Genomic DNA, 22521 nt, shown 5'->3' with positions numbered 1-22521 from the left:
CCTAAGAATAGATGATAAGAAGACCTGGCATCCATTCCTGGAAAAGTTTGATGTTTACTGAAACTGAAATCCTATCTATTCTTATATTCAGGAATTAAATCCTAAAAAGTAAATGTTACTGATGGGAGCCCCAGTCCTATAAATAAAACCACTGTAGGGCTGAGATTTAGACCCAAAGGTCTGTAATTACAGTGGACGTTTAAATTCATGTGCTCAAAAATAATAAAGTTAAAATTTTTTCTGTGTAATGTGAAAAACAAATTTATTTGAAGGAATTCTGTCTAGAATTCCAAGTTATTCAGAGTCCTTTCGTAAACACAGAAGGTATTCATGGCTTTTGTGTGGGTCCTACCTTTGTTTCTTACATATATATACTTTGACAGCTGTTTCTAGTGCAGTTTCCAAAATAGGTGTAGTTTAAATAGCATTGTGATACTTTAGAGGTTCTGATGTGGATTATATTTAATTGAGATAATAATAGAGAAGTGCTAATGCACTTATGTGATTATTGTAGAGTTTAAGGTTTCATTCAGTCTCTGAATATTTATATAGTGTATAAACATCTACTACCTTAGCTGCGGTGCATTGGGGTACTTATGTGAGCATGAAATTTGAAGTCTCGAAGCAACCACATAAGAAATAAGGGATTATTTATAACAAATGCGTGCCAGCAAGAAATTGAATGGAGGACTGCTGCTTCCAATAGTTGAAATCAATCCAAGGAATGGTAAATTTACCTCTTGCTCACAGTGTTCTTTCTGGCTGAGGCTTGGAAGTATGTCTGGATGTATGAGAGATACATGTACTCCACAATCCTTTGCTTTCCTTTTGGAAATCACTGATTCTAGCATTGAACAAGGCATTTGCATGTTTTCCTTTAAAAACTAATGGGATGAAGGATGTTTGCAAACCAACCCATCCATGCAATTTCAATCATCTACAAGCTTTTTAATTAAAGTAATTCCACTGTCGTAAGAGTAGAGTGGAAAATACAGTATGTTTTATGATTAATCCAGGGATGGATGGCTTTATACATCTTCTGGTGTGGTATTCTAGGTAGTTCATAATGCCACTAGACTTAAGTTTTAAACTCTTCTCTTGAAGTTCAGTCTAAAAGGATAAAAGTTCAAAAATACTGAAGATGTTTGCACTCATAAAATGTGTGAGACCACTTGCTTATGTAGTTCTGTACCTGCTTTCAAAGCGAAGTTTCTCTTTCCTCACGTATCACACTCTTCGTTTTTGAAGAGGAGTTTTTTTCCTATGTTTAAAATGTGCTTCAGTGTGACTTTGCTGGCAGAAGGTAACGGGGTAAATGATACTGCAAAGAGAGTTGCTCTGAGGCTATAATGGGAATGCTGGAGGAAGGGAAGTAGGAAGGAGGAGTCAAGTCAAGAGTTAGAAAACATACCAACACGCCCCACCCCCCCCCCAAAAAAAAACAACAGGAAAACAAGGGGGGACAGGAATAATGACGACAAAAAAGAAGAAATGTCAAAAGTTTGTCAGTCTTTCACTTTTTCTTGGAAGCTTCAGTCTTATGAATTTAAATTAATTTTTCAGGATGTTATACTATGGCACCTATTTCAAATTTATATACGCTGAAGGAATAAATTTTAACACATCTTAAGATCTGCTATCTTTTTAAATTACAATGAAAGAAAAATGTGAAATTGTAACAAATATTTTGGAATGGAATTGAATGATCGGTATGTTACTAGAATTGTTTTGGGTTTTTTTTACTTGTCAAAATATATATACATCAATTTGACAGTGAATTACATTTGTTCATGTCTACACCCCTGTAAACATGGCTAAGCTGAGTAACCACTTCTGCAAAGCACTATCACTTTTTTTCGTACATGTCTTCAAATTAATTTTGAAAAATCTTTCTAGCTGTTCAAGGCATCTATAAAACTGGGTTGGAGTAGTTTTTATGAACCATCAATACTACAATTTCTATCTGTCAAATTAAGTTGTGCATTAATAGTAGTCACTCAATCTTTGGTTTTTGTTGTTTTGTTGGTTGTTTTTTTTTTTTTAATAGAAGTACCTGTGTCATTTTTCCCATGAACTAGTACAGGTCTATAGTTGCGTGTATTAAAATTATGGATGTTGTTTGCATTCTCAGTTGAGATAACACTCTCATCTGCTGCTTTGCACTTTAAAGTTACCGTGCAGTTACAGAACTATACTAGCTATTCATCACGAGTGCCTTCCCATTCATTGAAAGAAACGGTGGCCATATCTGCCTGTATCTTTACCCCAAAATTGAATTTCCAAGGCTTATGAAAGATTTTATTTTTGCCTCTGTGGTGGGTTCCAGTTTTCATTAGACAGTCTCCCCCATGGTTTTCTGAAGCATGGTTTCTTTTGAAACTGCAATGGTAGGGACTTAATGCAGGCTATAGTTGTTCTTGTCAGTGAGTGGAAGTAATAATCCGGGATTCTGTTTTCTCATTACTGTTTGTGGTAATAGAACAGGGAACTATATGTAATTTCCATGTATCCCTTGATACAAATTACAATTTTATAGAGAGTAGTGCTGCAAAGGCAGCTGTTTTCGTTTATCTGTGTCACATGTGGGAGAGGCCCTTGCAGAAGGTCATTGCATTCGTCGACTAGAAAGTCTGATCAGGCCTTTGTTATTTAAATAAGTAACTTTAAGCTAACAGCAGACAGCACTGACAAAGGATGACTGAATATAATGCTTTTTAAAACCCCTTTCTAGCCCTCTCTTTTTGTAACATCTTTCTGTTTGGAAAGAGAAACAATTACTTTAAATAAACAAAACATCACCACCACCACCGTTTTTGTTTTCAGGAGTTCACAAACTTGTCCAGCACTTCAGTTTACTTTAGTGAGACAATGTTAAAATAAATGTCTCTAACTTAAGGGAATTACTGTATTTTTACAGCCTACATGTCTAATTTAAACTGTCACTATCCTCTTGAAAACAATCAAGACCCATTACGAAGGCCTCTGAGTTGGCTACAATACCTGTGCAATAATTGTGAGGATTTTTCGAAAAAATAAAAAAAAAAAGGAGCTATTTTAACACTCCAGCAATTCTTTAATATGTGATGTCTGGATGGAGAAGTAACTGGAGAGATTGCTATATAATGTTTTCTGATGGCTTTTATGTGTATGTATTTATAGATGTATTTACACAGGTTTCATTGTGATGTGAGCATATGGGATACAGACAGGAATCTTAATCCTGTTTCAGAAGCTGATACTTTCAATGTACGTCTGAACAAAAATCTCTTTTCTGACTTTCAAGGGTTTTAGAAGTATGACTGATAATGCTTTGCTATGTCAGAGGTTGGGAGATTAATTTGTTTGTAGTACAGTGAATATGGTAAACTCATACTCATGTTCTACAAGTAGAATTCCAGGATTAAAAGGATTTTAAAATTAATGGTTTTGAAAACATCTTGTGCTGCTTTATATCAATCTTGTGTTCCTTCAAAATAGGTTTCAACTGAAATGACTAACTCAGCACAAACTTTAGGCAGTGGCTTATTAATATATTAATGTCGCTCTGTCAAATTGCATGCAGGCCATCTCATCTGAGAACAGCTCTATAGTATCATGGAAGTATGTTAATGCAGTACATTCTGTTTAACAATTTATTGCTGTTTGGGTTGCAGAATTTTAGTCACCAGAATACTTTCTCATCTACACAGATTTTTAAAATGTTCTCGGTAGTTAAATTTTGCTAATTCAATATGCAACTGCAATAGGATATTGGTAGGAAATAGCTGCCTGCAAACGAAGATAAGGGACAAGTATGTCAACTTTGGGATATGTGGGAAGTAACAAATTTGGCTAAATGACTCTAAGGCGGCAGGCATTTTGTACAGTCTGTAGAATTTCTTGTGTTGGAAAGATTGTTTGTGTTTAGGCGAGAAAGCTGCAGTTGAATATAGTTCACTACTGAATTCCTGTTCTGTTATAATCTCCTTTTTTTCAAATTGACTTTTCTCCCTCACTAACCCAAAGAAAACCTTTATTTTTCTATAGCACTGGTGTTAAAGAGGAAACCAGAAACTCAAGGCACTGGAATCAGCAAAGACACTTCTAGAGAAAGTGGAGAAGGTAGAGAATGGAGCTGCAGACTCTACAGGAGGCTCTGAAAGTGGAAATTCAGGTTCACCAGGTAATTTGTATTTTCTTGCTTTATACGTTCAAGTAATAGCAGCATTGATAGTATTACTACTACTGGTAACATTAAGTAATAGCACTACAACTGTAGTAATAATTGTTTTATAAGCTTGAAACTGCTTTATAATTTTATACTCTGCATTTTGACCCCACCACCTGTTGTTTTTTAGCAAATGTGAAAAATCTACATATCAGGCTGTGGGTGGGGATATTTTTTTATTGTAGCAGTGATAAACGTTCTGAAAACTCTATTCAGCAACTTCTGTCTGGAAGGTTTTTCTAATGTTCTGAAGCCAACTTCAGTATTCAGTTGGCAATGGAAGAATATGGTGGAGAAATTTTCAAGTGAAATATACCTAGGGCTGCATAGTCTCATCTGGTGCTTCTCTTCTGCAATGTTTCCTGCTTTAGTACTTTCTAAACTTGTAACTGTATAGTTGTAGTGCTCAGGCTCAGAAATTTTTAGATGTTGGGTCTTTTTACTGGTAGCCCATCCAGTATATGGCAGTTTGCCATTCTGTTACAAGACAAATAAGAAATATCAAAAATAATAATAAAATCTAGCAAATGAAAGAGAACATATGCATATTAATTCTTGGAACAAAATTGTTACAGCCATAAACAGAGTAGCTGCCAACTTGAAATGTTAAATTTATCAATGAGACCTTTTCTAAAGACAGTTCTCCAAGTATTTCTGTTGGATATCGGAAACTCACAACTGTTGCACAGTAGACAGAAGAAATATGTGATAGGTTACATTGATCAGTGTAAGCCATCGTAAGAAATTTGGAAAATGTTTCCAAATGTACCTGGTGACTTGTCTAAACAAGTGTTCTAGTTGACTCGCTCATCATTGCAGCAACTACTGAACATAGTGCAAGAACTTGAATGGGTGGATTAGTAAAATTTTGTTTTAACAAAAAACAACCTTCAGCTAGGGAGAAAAACTTGAAAAAGCTAAAGATTAATTTCCAGAATTATGGAGAAGTATTTTATACTCCTCAAAAACTCCAAGGCCCTTGCATTCAAAACTGCAAAGAAGTTTTGTTATGGGTGTAAGGAAATCCAGAAATTACCCATGGCATTTTGCTGCAGGCATTAAAATGTTTAAGGCTAGTAAGTATTTTTTTTTTTTCCAATTATTATCTGCTGTATGGTATCAGAACGCTAGCCATGCTTGTGTTTCCATAAAGGCATTTACCTCTTGTGTGTATCTGCATTCCCCTTTATGCCTAAGCTAACCAAAAATTTTATGACTGTGAATTTCAAATAATCTTTAGCATCTGTTCATAATGATGATAATGAACAGCGATGAAGACTGGAAAATGTCCAAAAAGACTTTTTTTTTTAACAACTTCAAGGGTTTTTGGCCCCATTTGCCTTGGCTGTGCCCAGTCATCACTAAAAGTGAGCTCTGCACTGAAATCAGCTTTAATTAAATTTAGTTTTAGTTGGTGAAACTAGACAAGCAGACGATATCTGAAGGTTTTGTGGGTTTTTTTTTTCTCAAGAGCCTGAATTATGGGAATACACAGTATAAGAACAAGTCTAAATGTTTACAGTGGAAAATAACACTTGCAGCAACATGGTGGGTGCTTCAGTAGACTTTTCTTGAACTGTGTGCGAGTGGATACTGCTGTGCTTGTCAAATGCCCACTGAAAAAAATGAAACTGGTTTTGGTACAAGAAGAAATCTTCAAATGAAATGCTTTGAACTGTATTGTGTATCTTTGAATTTTATAACTTAGAGATATAAATATATATCCCTTCTTTTGACAGTGCTCAGGGTTTGTAGAGAATTCCTGCTTGTCATGTTTTACTTATCTAATATTTATTTTTCTGAGGACTCTCAGAAAAAACTTGCCAGCACTCTCACAGTCGCTGTTTGTTGTCCCCTTGTAAGTGGTGGGCAGGTGTCTATGATGTACAGAGTTCAGCTGTGCCCTGTGAGTAAGGTCTCCCCAGCTTCCTGATGCAGCGTGTCACCTGGGGCTGCTCATACAGCTGTCAAAAGTGACGCTCAGTATGACTGTATTTTTGTTCATAGAATAGCTCCTTGTTTCCTGCCTATTCCAATTCACCTCCAGAACTCTGTCTGAAGCTTTGATGATGATGCTTTGGCAACGTGTGTCTTAAACTACCAGTAAAGACCCAGAGGAGGTGTTTAGTTTAGAAAAAGCTACATTTCTTGTTTTGTTTCGATGATCAAAGAATACTCCATAAATGAAGTCTGACCAGGTCACTTGCTATATCAGAGTACAACTTCAATATTCTACTATTTTCCATGTCAAAGCTATATTGCATGTCCTGAGAAGAGATGCATCAAATCTAAATAGCTTATTCTGCGACTGTGTTGACTTAATTAAGGTTATTTTGAAACAGTCTGCTCTTCATAGTTTTGATCACAAGAGGTGTTGAAGAAGTTATATTTAGCTATCCTCACAGAAGGGTTGGGTTTCATGGATGACTTCTCGAGCTGATGTATGGAAAGAACCTAAAACATCCTTTTCCCTCTCTTATTTCATAGTGAAAAGATCAGTAGGTTTTAAAAATCTTAAATTTAGCTTGCATTTAGGATCAGTGCAAAGGAACTTTTTTCCCTGATGATTGTATGACACAGTATTGTGTGATCCATAAATTTAGCAATGCTTCATGAACAGTTTACAGTCACTGACTGTATTGTCTTATGACTGAGTCTGTACGAGCACCTTGTAGAAAAACTAACAGATTTGTGTCTTGTCAAACTGAGGCAGAAAGCACAGAGGAAAAATAAGCTAGGTATGTTAGCAAAAGGCTAATATGGTACCTTAGCTCTTGTGACACCAAATGGCAGCCTGACGAAACAATAATGCTCAGCGTAGGTAAACGCCAAGTGATGCGCTTTGGGAAAACAGTCCCGGTTTTACATCGGCAGTAGCAGGCTGTGAATGAGCTGTTGGCACTGCGGAAATCCTTGCAGTATGGAGTACTGCTGCATGCAGTTTTAAACTTTGTTTCCAGGTGATAAAAACTAACTAGAACAGTAAAGGGAAGAGTGCTAAGAGCGAACAAAAGAATGGAATGATTTGTGCGTGAGGAGGCTTTCAGTCTGAAGAAGCAATGACTGATGGAGGAATGTGGTGTGGTAAAAATGTAGGAAGAAGATAAATGAGAGACAGTCATAGAGTATCTCAAGTTGGAAGGCACCTCTAAGGATTGTTGAGTCCAACTTCCTCTTGACTTGAGTCAAGACTGGTTTTCCATTATCTTATTTGCCCCTCTTGTTTGTATTATCAGGAGACAGATTCAAAAGTGAAAGGAAGACTTTTTGCATGAGTCCTGTAGTTTAACTTTGGAATTTACTGCCACAGAATCCTGAGTGTTTTCCTGAGTTCAAAAAGTAATTAAGGCGGATTAATGGAAGAAGAGCATGTTACTAGCTATTAAACCCAAGACATAGTCTTTGAAGACATTAGAGATGTAAATCTCTGAAAGATGAGTGCTAACACGCTATGCTTGTCCTGCACAGACGTCATGCTGATGTCTCTGCTGTTGGCTAGTACTAGAAAGTGCAGCAGGTAGGTCTGTTGTCTGATGCAGAATTATATTGGTTATGCCTTTTTTTTTATTAATACCATTTTTATGACGTGAAATGAAATGACTTTTAAAGAGAACTAGTTAACAAAGTCTGAGTTCTGAACAGTATCAGCGTAGGTGGAATGAAACGTGGTTTTCTTGCTTGTTTTGTCCTTCTATTTCTCACTCCTTTTCCTGATTCTGATGAGCAAATACGGAAGAAAGTACAGACTTTACATTGTTCTTTGCATGTGTGGAAGGGACACGACAATGTGGTGAATAAGCGTGGCTGTCACCAAAAAAGAAATCAGGAATTCTTGGTTTACATTGTGGACTCTGCTTTTCTTTGGTGACAGCCTGGTAACTTTTTCCTCGCTTAGCAATAGACAGCATTCTCCTGCAGCTGCCTGAAGGAAGCGAAGGAGGAAGAATAGTGAATGGTAACCATCTGTCTGTTTTCCCTTGGATGTGCAGGGCATCTCTTCTACAATAATCTCAATCTCTCTCTGAGGGAGAAAAGTGGCAAAGATACTTCTGAACATGGGTCCTGCATGTGCTACCAGCCAAGCCAGCACACAGGCGGACCCTCAGTACTTGAAACATTCTGCTCTTGAATATACAAACAGCTTTTGTGCCTGCAGTGGTTATCTGTGATTTGTGCTTCTTGTGACTGCAAGCAAAAAAGGCAGCAGTTCTAGAGGAGATACAGCTATTAGATTATTTTACCCAGCTGGCTTAAATTGTCCTTAAAAGGCATCACTTGTTGCAAGAGCTGCTTATAAGGAGCAAAAATGGTGGCTTAGTGGGGGAGATTTGTTAAATTAGTAAGAATGGGTTTTGAAATTATATAATACTGGATTCCAGGCCTTGCTGTTAGATGCTGTAAAATGAATATTTTGCTTTTGTAAAAGTTCTTTAAAAATGTTGAATTTTAAATTGTTCAACAAGATCCGTAATGAAAATCCTCATTGTATTGTTGCATCTTTCTTTCTTTCTTTCTAGAAACTGGTTGCCCAAATGAAGCAAGACCCACAGGTAACTGCTTATTTTTGTATTGCATTATTTACCTTTAAAAATACAGGAAATAACAGTGCATGAAGCTTGAGCATTTCAGATATTTCTTGATTGTGTTCTTCCTTGCTAACGTGGTATTTAGAAGAAAGCTGTTATGAACAAATCTTTAATCAATGACTGTTGGAGAGTTAAAACAAAACCAAAACTTCTGCCTTTATGGAGCCTTTTGCCTCATATTCCTAATAGTTTAAATCAAGTGACTTGCAGGCTATGGTGCAGTTCAAACATGCTGTTAAGTTTCTGATTCTATTGGAAGCTGCTTTCCATAAAACCTGCCGTTACTAGAATTTGCTTTTTTCTTTTTTTGAGTATCAGAAGGCTCACAGTTGTACAAGAAGAGATAGGATATTCTGTCCGAGAAATTTTGTCCAAATAAAGAACATAGCTTAAAGCTTTGTTCAGATTGCCAGTCTTAGGTATCTAACTTCAGCACTGTAGTGCCCAAAGAGTGAGGCCATGGCCTTGGGATGTTCCATAGCTCCTGAAGCTGGGTAACTAGACTGCTTGCACAGACGGCCGAAGTCGTCCCTTTCCCAGTGACTGTGTCAGGAGACTGGGTTACCTCGTGTGGCAATGAAGCACTCCAGTGTGCTGAATGGAGAGTTCCACGGACTTCTCTAATCGGCCCCAAATGTTGAGTAGAGGGATAAAGGCAGCTCACTTGAGGCTTGCTATTAAGTGCTTTTATCCCCATACAATGCTAATTTAATATTTAGCCCCGTAATTTTCTGAGCTCAGTGGAGTGGGAGGACAGCTCTTTGTAACAGTCAAGTAGACCCCTGACGGGGAGGGATGAGCAGGAAGTAGGGTGGTATTGGAAAATCTGCTTTCCAGAACTTCCTTATTATGATGGTATTTGGGTAAGGTCTGCTACTCTTGCTTGCTGGGCAGGCCGGCCTGCTAACGATTAGCCTGCCGAGCAGTTTGCTTTCAGTTCAGATCTGCTGAAAGCCAGGTCATCCTGCAAGCAGCCATGCAAAGTTCCTGAAGCCAGGAAGAGTAAATCTGGTCTCTGCTTCCGGTGCTCTTAATGCATTTTTATCCAAGATTATTAAGTGGAGCCTAGAAGAAGGGAGGATGACTGGTCAGTATCTGGTTTTGCTACAATTGTGTGTATATTGGAGAAGACTATCTACAAGCTGAGATTGTAATCCAATTCAAAATTCTTTGGAGGAATATAAAAATAGGGAAGTTGTCCTGAGCATGAAGTTCCTATAGCAATATTAGTCCTACATTTTAATAATTCTGTGTAGCACAGCAAACTTGTGTAATCTAGTGTAGAGTTTACAACATAAATGAGAGTGGAAAAAGAGAAAAATGCAGGGAAGCTCACTTACCTGTCATGCTTCTGTAGAGCTTCATAGGCTCTAAACTGAGGACAGATACTTTTTTTTAAATTATTTTTAGTAGGAAAGAAATAGCCCTGGTAAAAAATTTTCTGACCACATCTTTATAGTGATGCTCCTGGCTTTCAAATGTTAAACTTAAAGTGCTATTATAAGCAAAGTACAGATACGAATGGTGTGCTAAGGCAAATGTCATTCTCTTAAATAGTCTAAGGCATAATCATACATGGAAGTGAAGGTTTAGCTATGTTTGCCTTCATTTGACATGTGTGTCAATTAAGATTTAAGAGATATGTTTGATGGTGCTCTACAGAGTCAAATGTACGATAATTTCTTTGCATAAATACCATAGGTGAGAATGCTTTAGGTAGCATCCTGTACCATACTGTTGTATACAATGTGATGCTACTGTATTACATATTAACAAACATTTCTCATTTAATTTGTAAGCTTGATGAAATGTACAAATATGCTTTCTAATGTGGTAAGCACTAATGGATGTTTTAATGAAATCTTCGTTCCAAACTGGGTTGTCTCTCTTGAGTGCTAGAAGGGTCCTCTGGTGATTGTCGCACTCAGTGCCTGGAGTAAGGCTTTGTTGAGCCTCTTGAATTTTATTGGCTGTACATCCAGAGGTGCTGTATTTGTAGTAAACTATGCAAAAAAAACAACAACAACAAAAAAACCACCTTCCTGCTACTACTCTGTGTTAACAAATGGAATATCTTTCTCACAGATATTTTTTCTTTCTAATCAGAACGCTGATTTGAAGAAACAGCTTCATGAACTTCAAGCCAAAATCACAGCTCTGAGTGAGAAACAGGTAGGGAAACAGAGATGTATTTTTAACACCCTGTTCTAAATATGACACTTTTCCCAGCTTCCAAGAGAGCTGCTAAATTTTTAAATGCAAAAATAAGTGTGGGCAAGCAGACACTTCTGATTTTTACTTGATTTCTCAACAAAAGGTAGGGTAAGTTATTGCAAGTCTATCAAACAAGGAACTAGGGTAATCAGTGGAAGCTATAGCGATTTTTCTTGTGTTGAAACTAATGTTTTATATTAAGGGAGCTGGGAAAATGAATGAATTTTGTTACTTCCTTTATTATGATCTTGAAACTTTGCCTAAACCAGAATGGTCTGGTTTAGAATATCTTAGCTGGTCCACCCTGTTGTGTCTGGATGAGTATGCTGGAATTTTTCTCTGTGTCTAGACCAGTTAAATTCATGTCAGTTATGGGAACCTAATAGAAAATTCGGAAATCAGGTGTGTGGGTTTTTTACCACATTAAATTATACCACAATTGTCTTATGTTTTCCATTTGATACAAATTCTCTGTGGCAGGTCTAAAGTATTGAGTAATAATTACAACTGAATGCTTCACAGAAAGATTGCAGAACTTGAAGATGTATCTTGTGGGTGACTAGAAGGAAAAAAAGTAACATTGAGAGATCTACAAAACTTGTTCTCACTTATGTTTGATGTTTTGTTGGGGTTTTTTACAATACACAGAGAAAACCCTCATAACACAGCCTCCCCAAAATCTAAACTGACTTAAGCGGTCCCTTAATTGTATTGCTGCTGTGTCAATAACAGAAGCAAATTAGGTGAATAGATAACATCTTTATAGAGGGGAAACATTTTAGAATGTGTGCATAGGTAAGAATATAGCTACGTATCAGTGTCACATCTAGATATATGCATTCACCTGTTATTACCTGCATGTGTTCTGTTTTGAGAATTACCTTCCCTAAGGAACTGGGGAGACAGAGATTAACATTTATCTAGAAATTTTGTTTACTAAAAAATTATAGTGTGTTTTAGTAGTGGAACAGTGAGTCTAGAAAGGAACACGTAAGGACAATAAAGAAAATGATTTTCTTAATGAGAAGACTAATTCAACAAAAACTGAGGTTTTGCTGATGTGATGGCATGCCTCTCTTAAAGATGATTTATTCTCTAAAACCAGCATGAGCCTCTGCGTGTGGCTGTGTCTCACAGCAAGCAGCTTCAGAATTCTCTGGTAAGCTCTGGAGGCTCATGGTAATTTCAAAATTAGCTTGCCTTGATGCCACGAAGCAAGTCGTGTTGGCTATCAGTTCACATGATCAGCAGGGACAAGCAGTGAGATAGTGAGTGGAAGGTAAGAAGTCAGTAAGTTTATGTTAATGTAGCATTTAAACATGGACCCTAACTCTTTAAAGTTATGTTAGAGCGGTCTATACTAACATGTATTTTAAATTACCCATCACCAGAAATGCAGCTGTGTCTGTTCTATGAAAATTGCAGCTCGGAGTACTAAAGCGCACTTGTCCATGGGATGAATGTGGGCTAAATTCCAAAAGACACTGAAAAGTAACTTTCTAACTTAATTTCTACCACACAGCGAATACAGTCAATGTGAAGCCACAGTCTAGTTTCCTTTGTATTTTTATGGTTTTGATTCAGAAGAACAGTGAACTTCTCTATGATTGTTAAATTTTAAATATTTTCTTGTATCGACCACTGGACCACAGAGCTGCCAGTGTCCCAGGTGATAGTGTTCCTGAAGTAGTATGGCTGTTAAAAATGCAATGGTCATGGCAAATGTGAATTCTAGAAAAAAACCCCCACAACTTTCCAGTGCAAAGAAATGCTCTCTGCTTATTTGTAGGAATCTGTCGTATAAACGTGTGTGGCTTAGCAATGCAGAGTTGAGCAGCATCTTGGAGACTACATCAAAGCCTTCCCCTCCCACCCCCCCCCACCCCCGCTCTCACTTTCATTTCTCTTCAGAAGAAATAATTATTATCAATTGTTTTATGGGGAGAATTTTATCCAGCAACTGAATTTTCACACCGCATGGAGAAATGTGCGGTTTGGCATAGTAAATAAACACTTTACATTGTACAATGTATTTTTTGAGGAGTGTAACGTGTTATCTGTACTCTTGTTTAGAGCCAAGTAAGTAGTCTTGATGTCTGATGTCCCATGAACAAACTCTGAGGTCCTAACTCTACTGTGGACAGTTATGGGAGGCATAATTGTCACTGTTTGATAAGCTTTTAATGAAGTGTAAAAAACTGAGGTTCCAGCCTGTGTGTGGTCCCTACTTGAAGACAGCAGTGTGGAGCTGAGACCCTGGTGTTGAGAGGCACAATACTGAAATATTTCTGGCTTCTGAAATATTATGTCGGTCTAATGCACCCTTTTTCTTTGCTTTCTTATTTAATGAAGTTGCATGAAGGCTTGCGCAAGCACCAAGGCAGTGGTAGGTTAGTTAAAAGCTTTTAATTGCTTTAGGACTCCTCTCCGTTTCTGAAGCATTGTGAGAGTAGTCACTGCAGTGACTCTTAGTGGTTTAGGTTTCGTGCAGAGAATTAATGGTGACAGCTCTGTTCAGAAGTTTGTGAAATTGAAGAGATCTGGGAAAGTACGAAAGAAAGCAAGTAGGCTGTGCAGCGTGTAGGCTTAAACCTAAAGAAACTTGTTAGCTGATGCAGGGCTAAGCTGTTACAGCATAAGGTATGTCATGTATTCATATATTTTTTGAAAATGTAGAAGAGGTGAAAATAAATACTTTGCTTTGTTTCACCTGGGAGATGATCGAGTGATGTATACTGATGGTGTTATCATATGGAAAAAAAACTTAAAAAAGGGAAAAAAACTTACTTAAAGATAATTTGCGTTTAAAGGGCAGTAAAGGCGAATCCTTCAGACTATTATTTTCCTCTGCTAGTATCTTTATGTTATTACCATGGAGTTCTAAACTCTGCTTACCTTATTTTTCTCATCAGGGGACAATAAAATTAATTCGGTTTGTCTTGTTCCTCAGCTATACATGTGAGCGTGGCTGTTGGAAACCCTGAACACATTGGTTTAAAACTGGTTTTCACTTACTTCCCCTACCCCTCTCTTCAATAAAGAGAAGTTGTGTAACATCTTGCAAAACAGTTTTAATTGCCAGATCTAAGCTTGGGTTGTAAATATGAGTTCTGTTGCTGTGTAGCGCTGTGTTTTGTTATTTTCACATCTTTGTAAGACAATCATAGTCTTAGCACTCTTTCCTTCACTTGTATTCTACCATAGTGTCTTTCTTTGGCATCCTGTGTTGTAGACTTTAGCCCACAATTACCTATCACTACTCAGCTTTTTTCTGGATTAAATATACTCCTTACAATAAATAACATGAAGAACGCATTCTTGAATTTTTCCATGAGGAAGTTTACTAGCGCATCCTTTTCTTACTTTGCTGAGGTGGGGTGGAGATTGTTACCAGTGATGCTAGTGAAACTGAGGGAGAGCAGGGCTAACTGAATGGAGCAGGAGGGATGTAATCTTGAAGTAACACTTTTTTCTGCTTCTTTCCCTCCACACTTAATTAAAAATTATAATACAATCTTGCAGATACATCATCACTGAGTATGTATCATAAGAGTACTTTCTTCCAGTGACAAGGAAGAGGTCATATTTATTTGACTAAAGAAATTTGAAGAAGTGGGCGGCAAACAAATGCTTTTTAGCAATATCATGTCAAATACAGATGAATTTCTACATCTGCCTTTATCACAGTTTCTTCAAAAAGTTGGAGCGACATCCTGTCTTAAATGTGGAAGAAAGCTTAGAGGAATAGTCTTTTGGCCTTATAGTGAAATGGTGATGGTGATAAGCATATGCTAAAGAAATTCCATGGCTCTTCCCCCTGTATTTGTAAATAAAATGAAAATGTCTCTTACTGTAGTTGCATTGGAATACATTGAACCTTTAGGAAAACAGTGAAAACTAGACTTGTATTCTAATGCATTTGCTCTTGACATGGAAAGAATAAAGCAGATTCCTTTTGTTATTTTGATTTCTAAGGAGCTGTATACGCTTGTAGGGAAAAAGTACTGAAAAATAGTTGTTTGGCATAGGGATACTTGTGTGTTTATTTGTCATGGGGAAAAAAGTTTAACATACTTCACTGTGAAGAATATTTGAAACTGTAGAATATAATCAGAAAAAGTGCACACTATAAAAGCAAGCTTATCTCTATTATTATGAATAGGCAGATGTAGTGACTTTTGCTTGTATTTAAAGTTTACATCAGATTGAGGTGGTTGAGGTTACTTTAAATCCTGTATATTCAGGGTGAGATTCCTTTCAACCTTGCCACTAGGCAGCAAGTAATAGGAAAGGGAATTTGGGGAGCATTTTAAGAATGGTAGTGTAATTTAACCATGGTTTTGTGTAGTTGAATAAATGTAAACATATGGTTTAGACTGACAAAGGAAACTTGTTATTTAAGTCTTCAAAAACTGTCAGGAATAGGTTTCAGCATTAATGTTGCTATATTTATTACAGGTACCATAACTGAGTAATGAAAAGATTGGTAATGTGCATAAATTCATCCTGTGAGACTGTTCTTCTTGAATGCTTGTCAATCACAGTAAAGGTGAATTTTTATGGAGGCTTTTTGAACACATTATCAGAAAATTGTACCCGAAACATGTTCCATCATCCTCTGTAAAGATAAAAGGCAGTGTTTTGGTGAGAGGAAAGTAAGTGCAAGAAAGCTAGAGAGCAGGAGTGAAATTGGGTACAGTTAACGGGTGTACAAGAGCACCTTGAAATGCTTCTGCATAAGAAGGTAGGCAAGATATGCCTGTAATTTGTAGATACTGCTAATGAATACCATGAGAACTTTAGGGCTCAAAATCTGGAAATAAATAATGAAGCCGCTCAATCCTGTCGGTTTTGTCTGGCGTTTCTAGTCTCTCATTTCACCAGAATCCATCAAGGGCTTATTAAAATGCCAGTTATTTTGTCAGTGATGGAGGAAGTGTGCAAATGTGTCACATGAACATATGGTAACTAATAACTTGAGGCAGGTGATGCTTAATTTCAGTTCCGGTTGTTTATCCGGAACTGTACATATTGCTAAACAACTCTCCTTTTTTAAGTAGATGGCATGAATGATAGGTATGCTAATTTCCATGTGACGGCAAGCATCCATTTATGCCAACTGTTTATAAAGCATTCTTAAAATACATGAGAAACTATTCTGCACCTTCCCAGAGTTTGGTTTTAATGATAAAACTCTGTGGTGATATGCTTACCTCTGCCTCCTCCCATAATTGACTGTTTGTAGATTCCTTTCTTAGGTGGTTTGAAGTAGCAGTTTTTCCTGTCAATTTAAATTCCTGTCAATGATGCTGGTCTATCTGGACGTAAGGAGGAGTAAGTTAACTGTGAATCATTAGACCCTTTTGAACCCTCTGATCAGTGTGAACAGCACCTGTTCAGAAGGTGAACGTTTGTTTGAGGAATCTGCATGAGCTTGCTATTTTAGTCTTTGGTATTTATTTAATTCGCATCCAAATATTGCGTGAAAATGTGAATATAATGACTTCTCATTATCTTCCATATTCTCAAGATATACTCGGTGAAGCAAACTCTTGAATGTTGTACAGGTGATTGTGGATAGGCAGAGTGCATGCATCTCTCCCTGCTGCCTCTTTTGCCCTGAACTCTTTTACAAAACTGATGTTATAATCTTCTGCATGTGACTGAAATATTGCTAAGCTTTCTCAGAGCTTTTGTAATGCTTAAATCGTGATTAAACCCATACTGGTATATAAACTTGGATTTCTCATTCTTCTCTTAATGTAACTCCACCTACACTTCTCACTGTTAGTTTGTGAACATAATTTTTGCATATTTAATATACATTAGCACCAGAGTAACATAATTTAGGAAATGCAAGTGACCATTTCATGATAAAAGGAGAAAAACTCTCCTCGCCTTCCCCTTGCTACCCTTCCTTCAGCACTGATTTTCTGGCTCAACTTTTCATTTTTGAGTTCCTGTTGTATTAAAGCCAGACTTGGATGCAGCTGGAGAACTTTTTTAATTGAGCCTAGTTGGATACATCTTTCACGTTCATATAAGCCAGGGCATAACTCCAAAATAGCCTGCTCTGCCTGAAAATCAACACTGTAGATAGAAAACGGGCAGTTAAACTACAGTATTTCCTTGAAAATCCCCTACTGAGGGTGAGAGTTGGTTATCAGGTACTCCTGCGTGTTTTGACTTGCTGGATATCCTCACACATCAGTAGTTATTTCAAGACTTACTGTTCCCTTTCCCCTTTTATACTGGGAGGAAAGGCAGGTGAAACATCAGACTGTGATGACTGGGATTTAGGTTGTTTGGTATAGCACGCTTAAAGGTGTCTTAGGTAGAGAAGACTGGGAAAAAGGATTAAATCTACTAATCATATAAGTGAAAACAGATTAAAATAGCCCATTCTGCTTTGTTCTGCGTGCCTCAGTGGAACAACCTCCCAGCTGCAGAAACAGTATTTTGATTTATTCCAAGTGTATCAGTATTAGAAGGAGAACCAAATCCAGGGATCTGCTTTTCAGAGCTTTCTGGACCTTTAGTTCCTATTGGAGTTGTTTGGTTCCCAGCTCTTCTGAAAATTGTGTTGGATTTTGGAATGGAGGAGAAAAAGGCAGTGTGTCTAATGCCTGGAATACAGGCAAAACCTTCTCTTTGCTGTTTGTTCTCTGCTGCCTGGTACTTGATTTGAAAATAAGCCACTTCCTGAGATTGTGCTTTTCTGCACTGAGTTACCAAATGTAGTACAGCTATGGGCTACAGTATTTTTATTATTAGAGATTCTTATTTAATGGTACTGTGCCAAGAACAAGACTAACATGGGCAGTCAGCATTAGGTGGTATTTTCCAGCATCTGGGTTACACATTACACCCTCGTAGTGCATTGTGGAACCACTCAGTTCAACTCCTCATGCTTGTTTTTGGAAAGGACCAAGGTGAATGTGATATATTGCATTGCTTCTGTAGTGCCAGTTTGGAACTGGTTTCTGTTACTTTGTACTGGCCTTTACACATGGGCTTTTGGAGTCCTTTATGGTGGACACTGGACAAATAAAGAGTCTTTCTGGAAGTGATTTAGAGAAAAGGTGGCATGCTACAGAAGCATGGGAAAGCCAAATGCATGTAGAATTTTTATAAAAGTTTATTTCAAGGTTTGACTTCTCTATTTGAATAAATGTTATCTGCACTTATTGCTGTAGTCGCTGTGAGTTGGTGGTTTGGTCGTGTCCGTGTCCCTGTCTCCTCCCCCGCCCCTCACCCTCCCATTTTATTGTGGAGATAGGCTTGAGTCTTGAAGGGCTTAAAGAGAGAACAAACCTTAAGGATTAAAAGGGTAAGAATGCCCTTGATGGGGTTTTACTAGGTCTCTGTGCTTTTCCTATATTGACACTGTGGTAGAGAGAGAATGCAGTCTTCATCCTTAGGAAGCATCAGCGTTCACTGAAATTATAATCTAGTATATATTTTCTGTCCATAGAAATAATGACATGTTTTGGTTTTTTTCAAATGTAGGTGAAGTCAATGTGAATTCTACTGTTTGTGGACATTAGATATAGTCAGTTTCTTTCAGTATGGTACTAATTTCTGGGTTAACTTTAAAAATACTTGTTCTGACTTTTAGAAACTTCAAAAAGTATATAATCTCTTCAGAGCAACTTTTCCCCTGCTGTTGCATTGCAATAACTGGTTAGCAGATACCTGATGGGATGTCAGGGAAGATAGGTGGTGGTGGAGGCCACAGAGATGTAGGTTTTCTTGGTGTGTTTTTTGTTTTAATTAGGTCCGTTATTCTCTGAGCTTTTCCTACTTCCTCCTTCGTGCTGTGTGTCAAAACAGGTATTGCCGTGCAAGGTGTTACTCTCAACTTTCCCCCTTTACTGTAGCGTAACAGGTAGATTTAGGCAGTGGTGAGTGCTGAATTCTGTTGGAAATTTTGCTGAAATTAAGTTTTTGAATTATTATGGGGATCAATAAAGAGGCAGAGGAAAGAGTACTGCCCAGGAGGCAACTCAGACAAGCGAACCTAATTCTTACCATTCTGTGTTGCCCTTGCGATGGTCCACCCCTCGCTCCACTGACTATAGAAAATTTGTAGGAAGATTAAGTTTCAACTAGCTCCTGTTGAGTTTGTTACCTGCTTTCTCTACAACACGTATCTGATGTATTCTGTGGAAAAGAATTTTTATCCTATTCTTTCTCTTTTAATAGTGAGAACTTCTAAGTGTCGTCTTAAAGTAGACTTGAGAAAGCCCTTGAGTTGTGATGAGCATTTCTTCTTTGTCCTGTAAACTTCCTTCAAGGTTAGGTGAGGTGAGTTAGAAACAATTAAGTAGTTGTGATTCCTTTCTGCCCACCCCCTGTCTTTCTCAAGATTTCCTCAGTAAAATGTTGGCAGTGTGTCATAGTAAATGGACACTAATGTGTAAAAGAGTTGGACCCAGGCTGCCCTATGTAGCAAGGAGAAATAAGCCAGCTTTTTCCTTACCCACTAAGTAAAGCCTCAGTGATGGTGTTTGTACTGTTTATAGAAGGCAGAACTTGTTTACCTTATTTTTCCTTTAAAAGTAAACAGAGAAAAATTACATAGGAGCTCTAATATGTGATGTGAATTTTTGAAACACATGCTTTAGAGCTGTTTAATGTCCTGCAGAACAGTGAGTTGCTATCCTTTCATTTTATCCTTCCGAAAATTTGAATACTTGGCAGTATTTCAGCCTGTGAAGTCTTGCTCCACATCCATGCAGTCTCTTTATAAATTGCTTCATTTTTCGTTCTAGTATGGCAGCTTTTCAGAGTAACGCTTTGTCCTTTAGAGTTGCGGCCAGCCCAGAGCAGTGTGGAAGTGCCTGATTGTCAGCAGCCTTCTAACGTCAAAAGCTCCACGCACACCTTTGGGCTGGTAACAAATGCTTCAGCAATCAGCTTAGACAAAACTACATTCTCAAGTTCTCCAACTCATTCTAAACTTTGTCATATATGTCAAGGAACAGAAATATCCCATTCTCCAAGTAAATCATTTGGGGGAAGCAGTTTTACAGCAGCCCAGAACACTAAGCTCCTAGTGTTTGTCTGCTGGGCAATTAAAATTGTGTGCCCTAAAGGTACTATGTTCTCTGTTTGAAACATGGAAACAGAAGAACCTTTTACATTTCTGAAGTTTTTTTCAAATGAGAATGACTTACTGGCTGTCCAGGGTTCAGTTCTACTTGCCATATAAGAACTACTTTCTCAGCATCTTGTCTTCTGTAACATGCAGGAATTCTGCACTTGAAGGCTGGTTTGGTAAGTGTTTCTTCCATACAGTGAGACTCTTCAGAAATGAATTATTGGGATGCTTTAGTGTGTCAAAATTGTTCACTTCAAATAGATGAAAAGCAGCAAAATCTTGCTCTGTCTAAATGTTAGAATTTCTTCTGCTACCAGACCGGGACTGGTGCTTTAATATCTTATGGAGAGAATGGCCCTTTGTAGGGGAACTGGCTATCATATACGTATTCAATAATCCTACTATTGGTTAGAGAACTGAATATCGTTCCTTCTTTTGAACTCCTACTCTATTGTTTGGTTACCTATCAAGGTACTGTCATTTGGGACAGAATTTCATTGTAGGTCTGCTTTTAACATAGCCTTAGGAACTTCAGAAGTTACTGTGTAAAGGATTTTGGTGCACAATACAGTGCTGAAGTGGAGAAGATTGATTTTAATCAGATACTAGACTTCTTTTTTGAAAGCAAATGAGACTGATTTATATTTATAAATACAGACAGAAATGATTTGAAAGATTTTGTCTTGAAATGTAACTTAGTATATGTTAATCTTCAAATATTTGCTTAGGCATGACTATCACAAAATAGATTTGGAGTTTATAACAGTTTTCTTTATGGAGAACTGGTGAGAGACTTGATAATTTCTCCCAAATTACTTTTAAATGCGTTCAGGCAGTTGTGTAGCTTTTGTCTGACAGAGTTTCAACAGTCAAGAATGAAATTTCTGCAAAGGTCTTAATTTTTGAGCAAAATACAATACAGTTAGATGAGAAATGCAGATATTACAAATTCAATTTTGATCTGTTAATGGAAAGATCTTTCTGAGAGGATTTTTAGTTATTATATGAAGTTGTGTCTTTAAGGAGCTATTATGAATTTGTAGGTCACTTTGGGTGCTTGAATATTCTGTGCAGCCTGGAGTTGAGCTATTTGCTTCTCCTGTTAACAGGAGCATTGGGTCAGGCCCTCAGTGAGTGTTCAGATTTCAAAATCCAAGGAACCCTATGGCTAGCGTCCAGTTAAAATATGAAGCTATTTTAAGTTTTAGCCTTGTCTCTGTTACTCTAAAAAGAATAACAGAGCCTTTAAATTCCGCTTACGTGGAGAGCTATAAAGAGAAAACTCTTCAAGAACCCGTAGGAATTGACACTTAGAATGCAAACGATTCTGGACGTTGCAAGAAGTCAAGCAGACACACCAACTGCCGGCAAGCAAAATGGTCTGTTGGGCAAGGTAGCCTGAGAGCTGGATGGATCTGCAAGCAGAATGATTTGGGTTTTTTTTTTTTTTGAGGTCACCGAAAATTGCTAGATGTAGTGTCAGTCATAAAATTAAAGCACTTAAAAGAGAGGAAATAAATAGCCAGACTTTTTTGAAACAGCTGTGCTAGCTGGGTCTACCTTACTTATGCTCTACAATGCATTTTTCCTGGATAAACCAGGTAAAAACACAGCTGATAATTTTGTTGCGTGTGTGTTTTTTTTGTAGTAAATGCCAAATACATCGCTTTTATCCTTTGCATTGGGAAGATGCATTATGGTAATATAAAAATGTGTCGGGTTCTGTATCCATAAACCTTAATTTTTCTGACAAGAACACAGGCGATAATCACAAGTGTTAAGTAGGACGGCCCTGCAGCAGCAGGGGTGTGGCACTACGTGGGACACTAATGCAGTGTACCTGCTTACTTTCCTGTGGTAATATCACCTTGGACTGCAATATGGCAGTGCTAGGTTTAACTCCATGTATAATATGCTGGGGTTTATATTTAAATAGTAAGAGACAGTTACTGTCTTTGTGTTCAAGAAGAAAGTTTAGAGCTTGAAATACTGCATGCCTTTTATTCCGTTTTTTAGTTTTGAATATAAATGCTACTTTTAAACTAAATTCCTTCAGAACAAGAGTTAGTATTTATTAGGCTTGTACATCCTCTATGATAATCAGGCATGCTGTCAAAGCACTGGCATCGGTGTACAGTGCATGTTAAGTAATCTGTGTAGCACTTCTAAAAGGTAAAGGGTAAATAGACAGGTTTTGCCCTTTCCTCTCTTTATCCTGCTTATCACTTTCTGCTGTATTAAGTGGTGTAAACACTTTTTATTCCATCATTTCATAATGGGTGTTACATCATTTGAATTTAGCTACGTGGAATTAAATGTGATGTACTTCTCAGAAGAATCTTTGTGGGTTCCAAATTATTCAGAAGTTGCCTGGCTGGAAATCACTGATCATTTGAAGCCTTGCAGGGGAT

The 22521-nt window shown here is 37.5% G+C and overlaps 1 protein-coding gene across 8 annotated transcripts in view; it reads left to right on the top strand.

Annotated features, from left to right (window-relative positions):
• Positions 1-22521, top strand: part of PHF21A (PHD finger protein 21A) — a 132845-nt gene that overhangs the window by 33065 nt on the left and 77259 nt on the right. For 5 of the 8 annotated variants that reach the window (XM_056347371.1, XM_056347373.1, XM_056347366.1 and 2 more), the window contains 3 exons: positions 4027-4162; positions 8725-8757; positions 10879-10965. In XM_056347371.1, the coding sequence (XP_056203346.1) occupies positions 4109-4162; positions 8725-8757; positions 10879-10965 (174 nt within the window). In that variant the 5' untranslated portion in view covers positions 4027-4108. The remainder of the gene's footprint in view (positions 1-4026; positions 4163-8724; positions 8758-10878; positions 10966-22521) is intronic. The other 3 variants (XM_056347372.1, XM_056347374.1, XM_056347370.1) reach the window with 1 other exon arrangement.

Source organism: Falco biarmicus, chromosome 7 (genome assembly GCF_023638135.1).
Source record: "Falco biarmicus isolate bFalBia1 chromosome 7, bFalBia1.pri, whole genome shotgun sequence".
Taxonomy (NCBI): Eukaryota; Metazoa; Chordata; class Aves; order Falconiformes; family Falconidae; genus Falco; species Falco biarmicus.
This window is presented reverse-complemented; position numbering and strand designations above follow the sequence as displayed.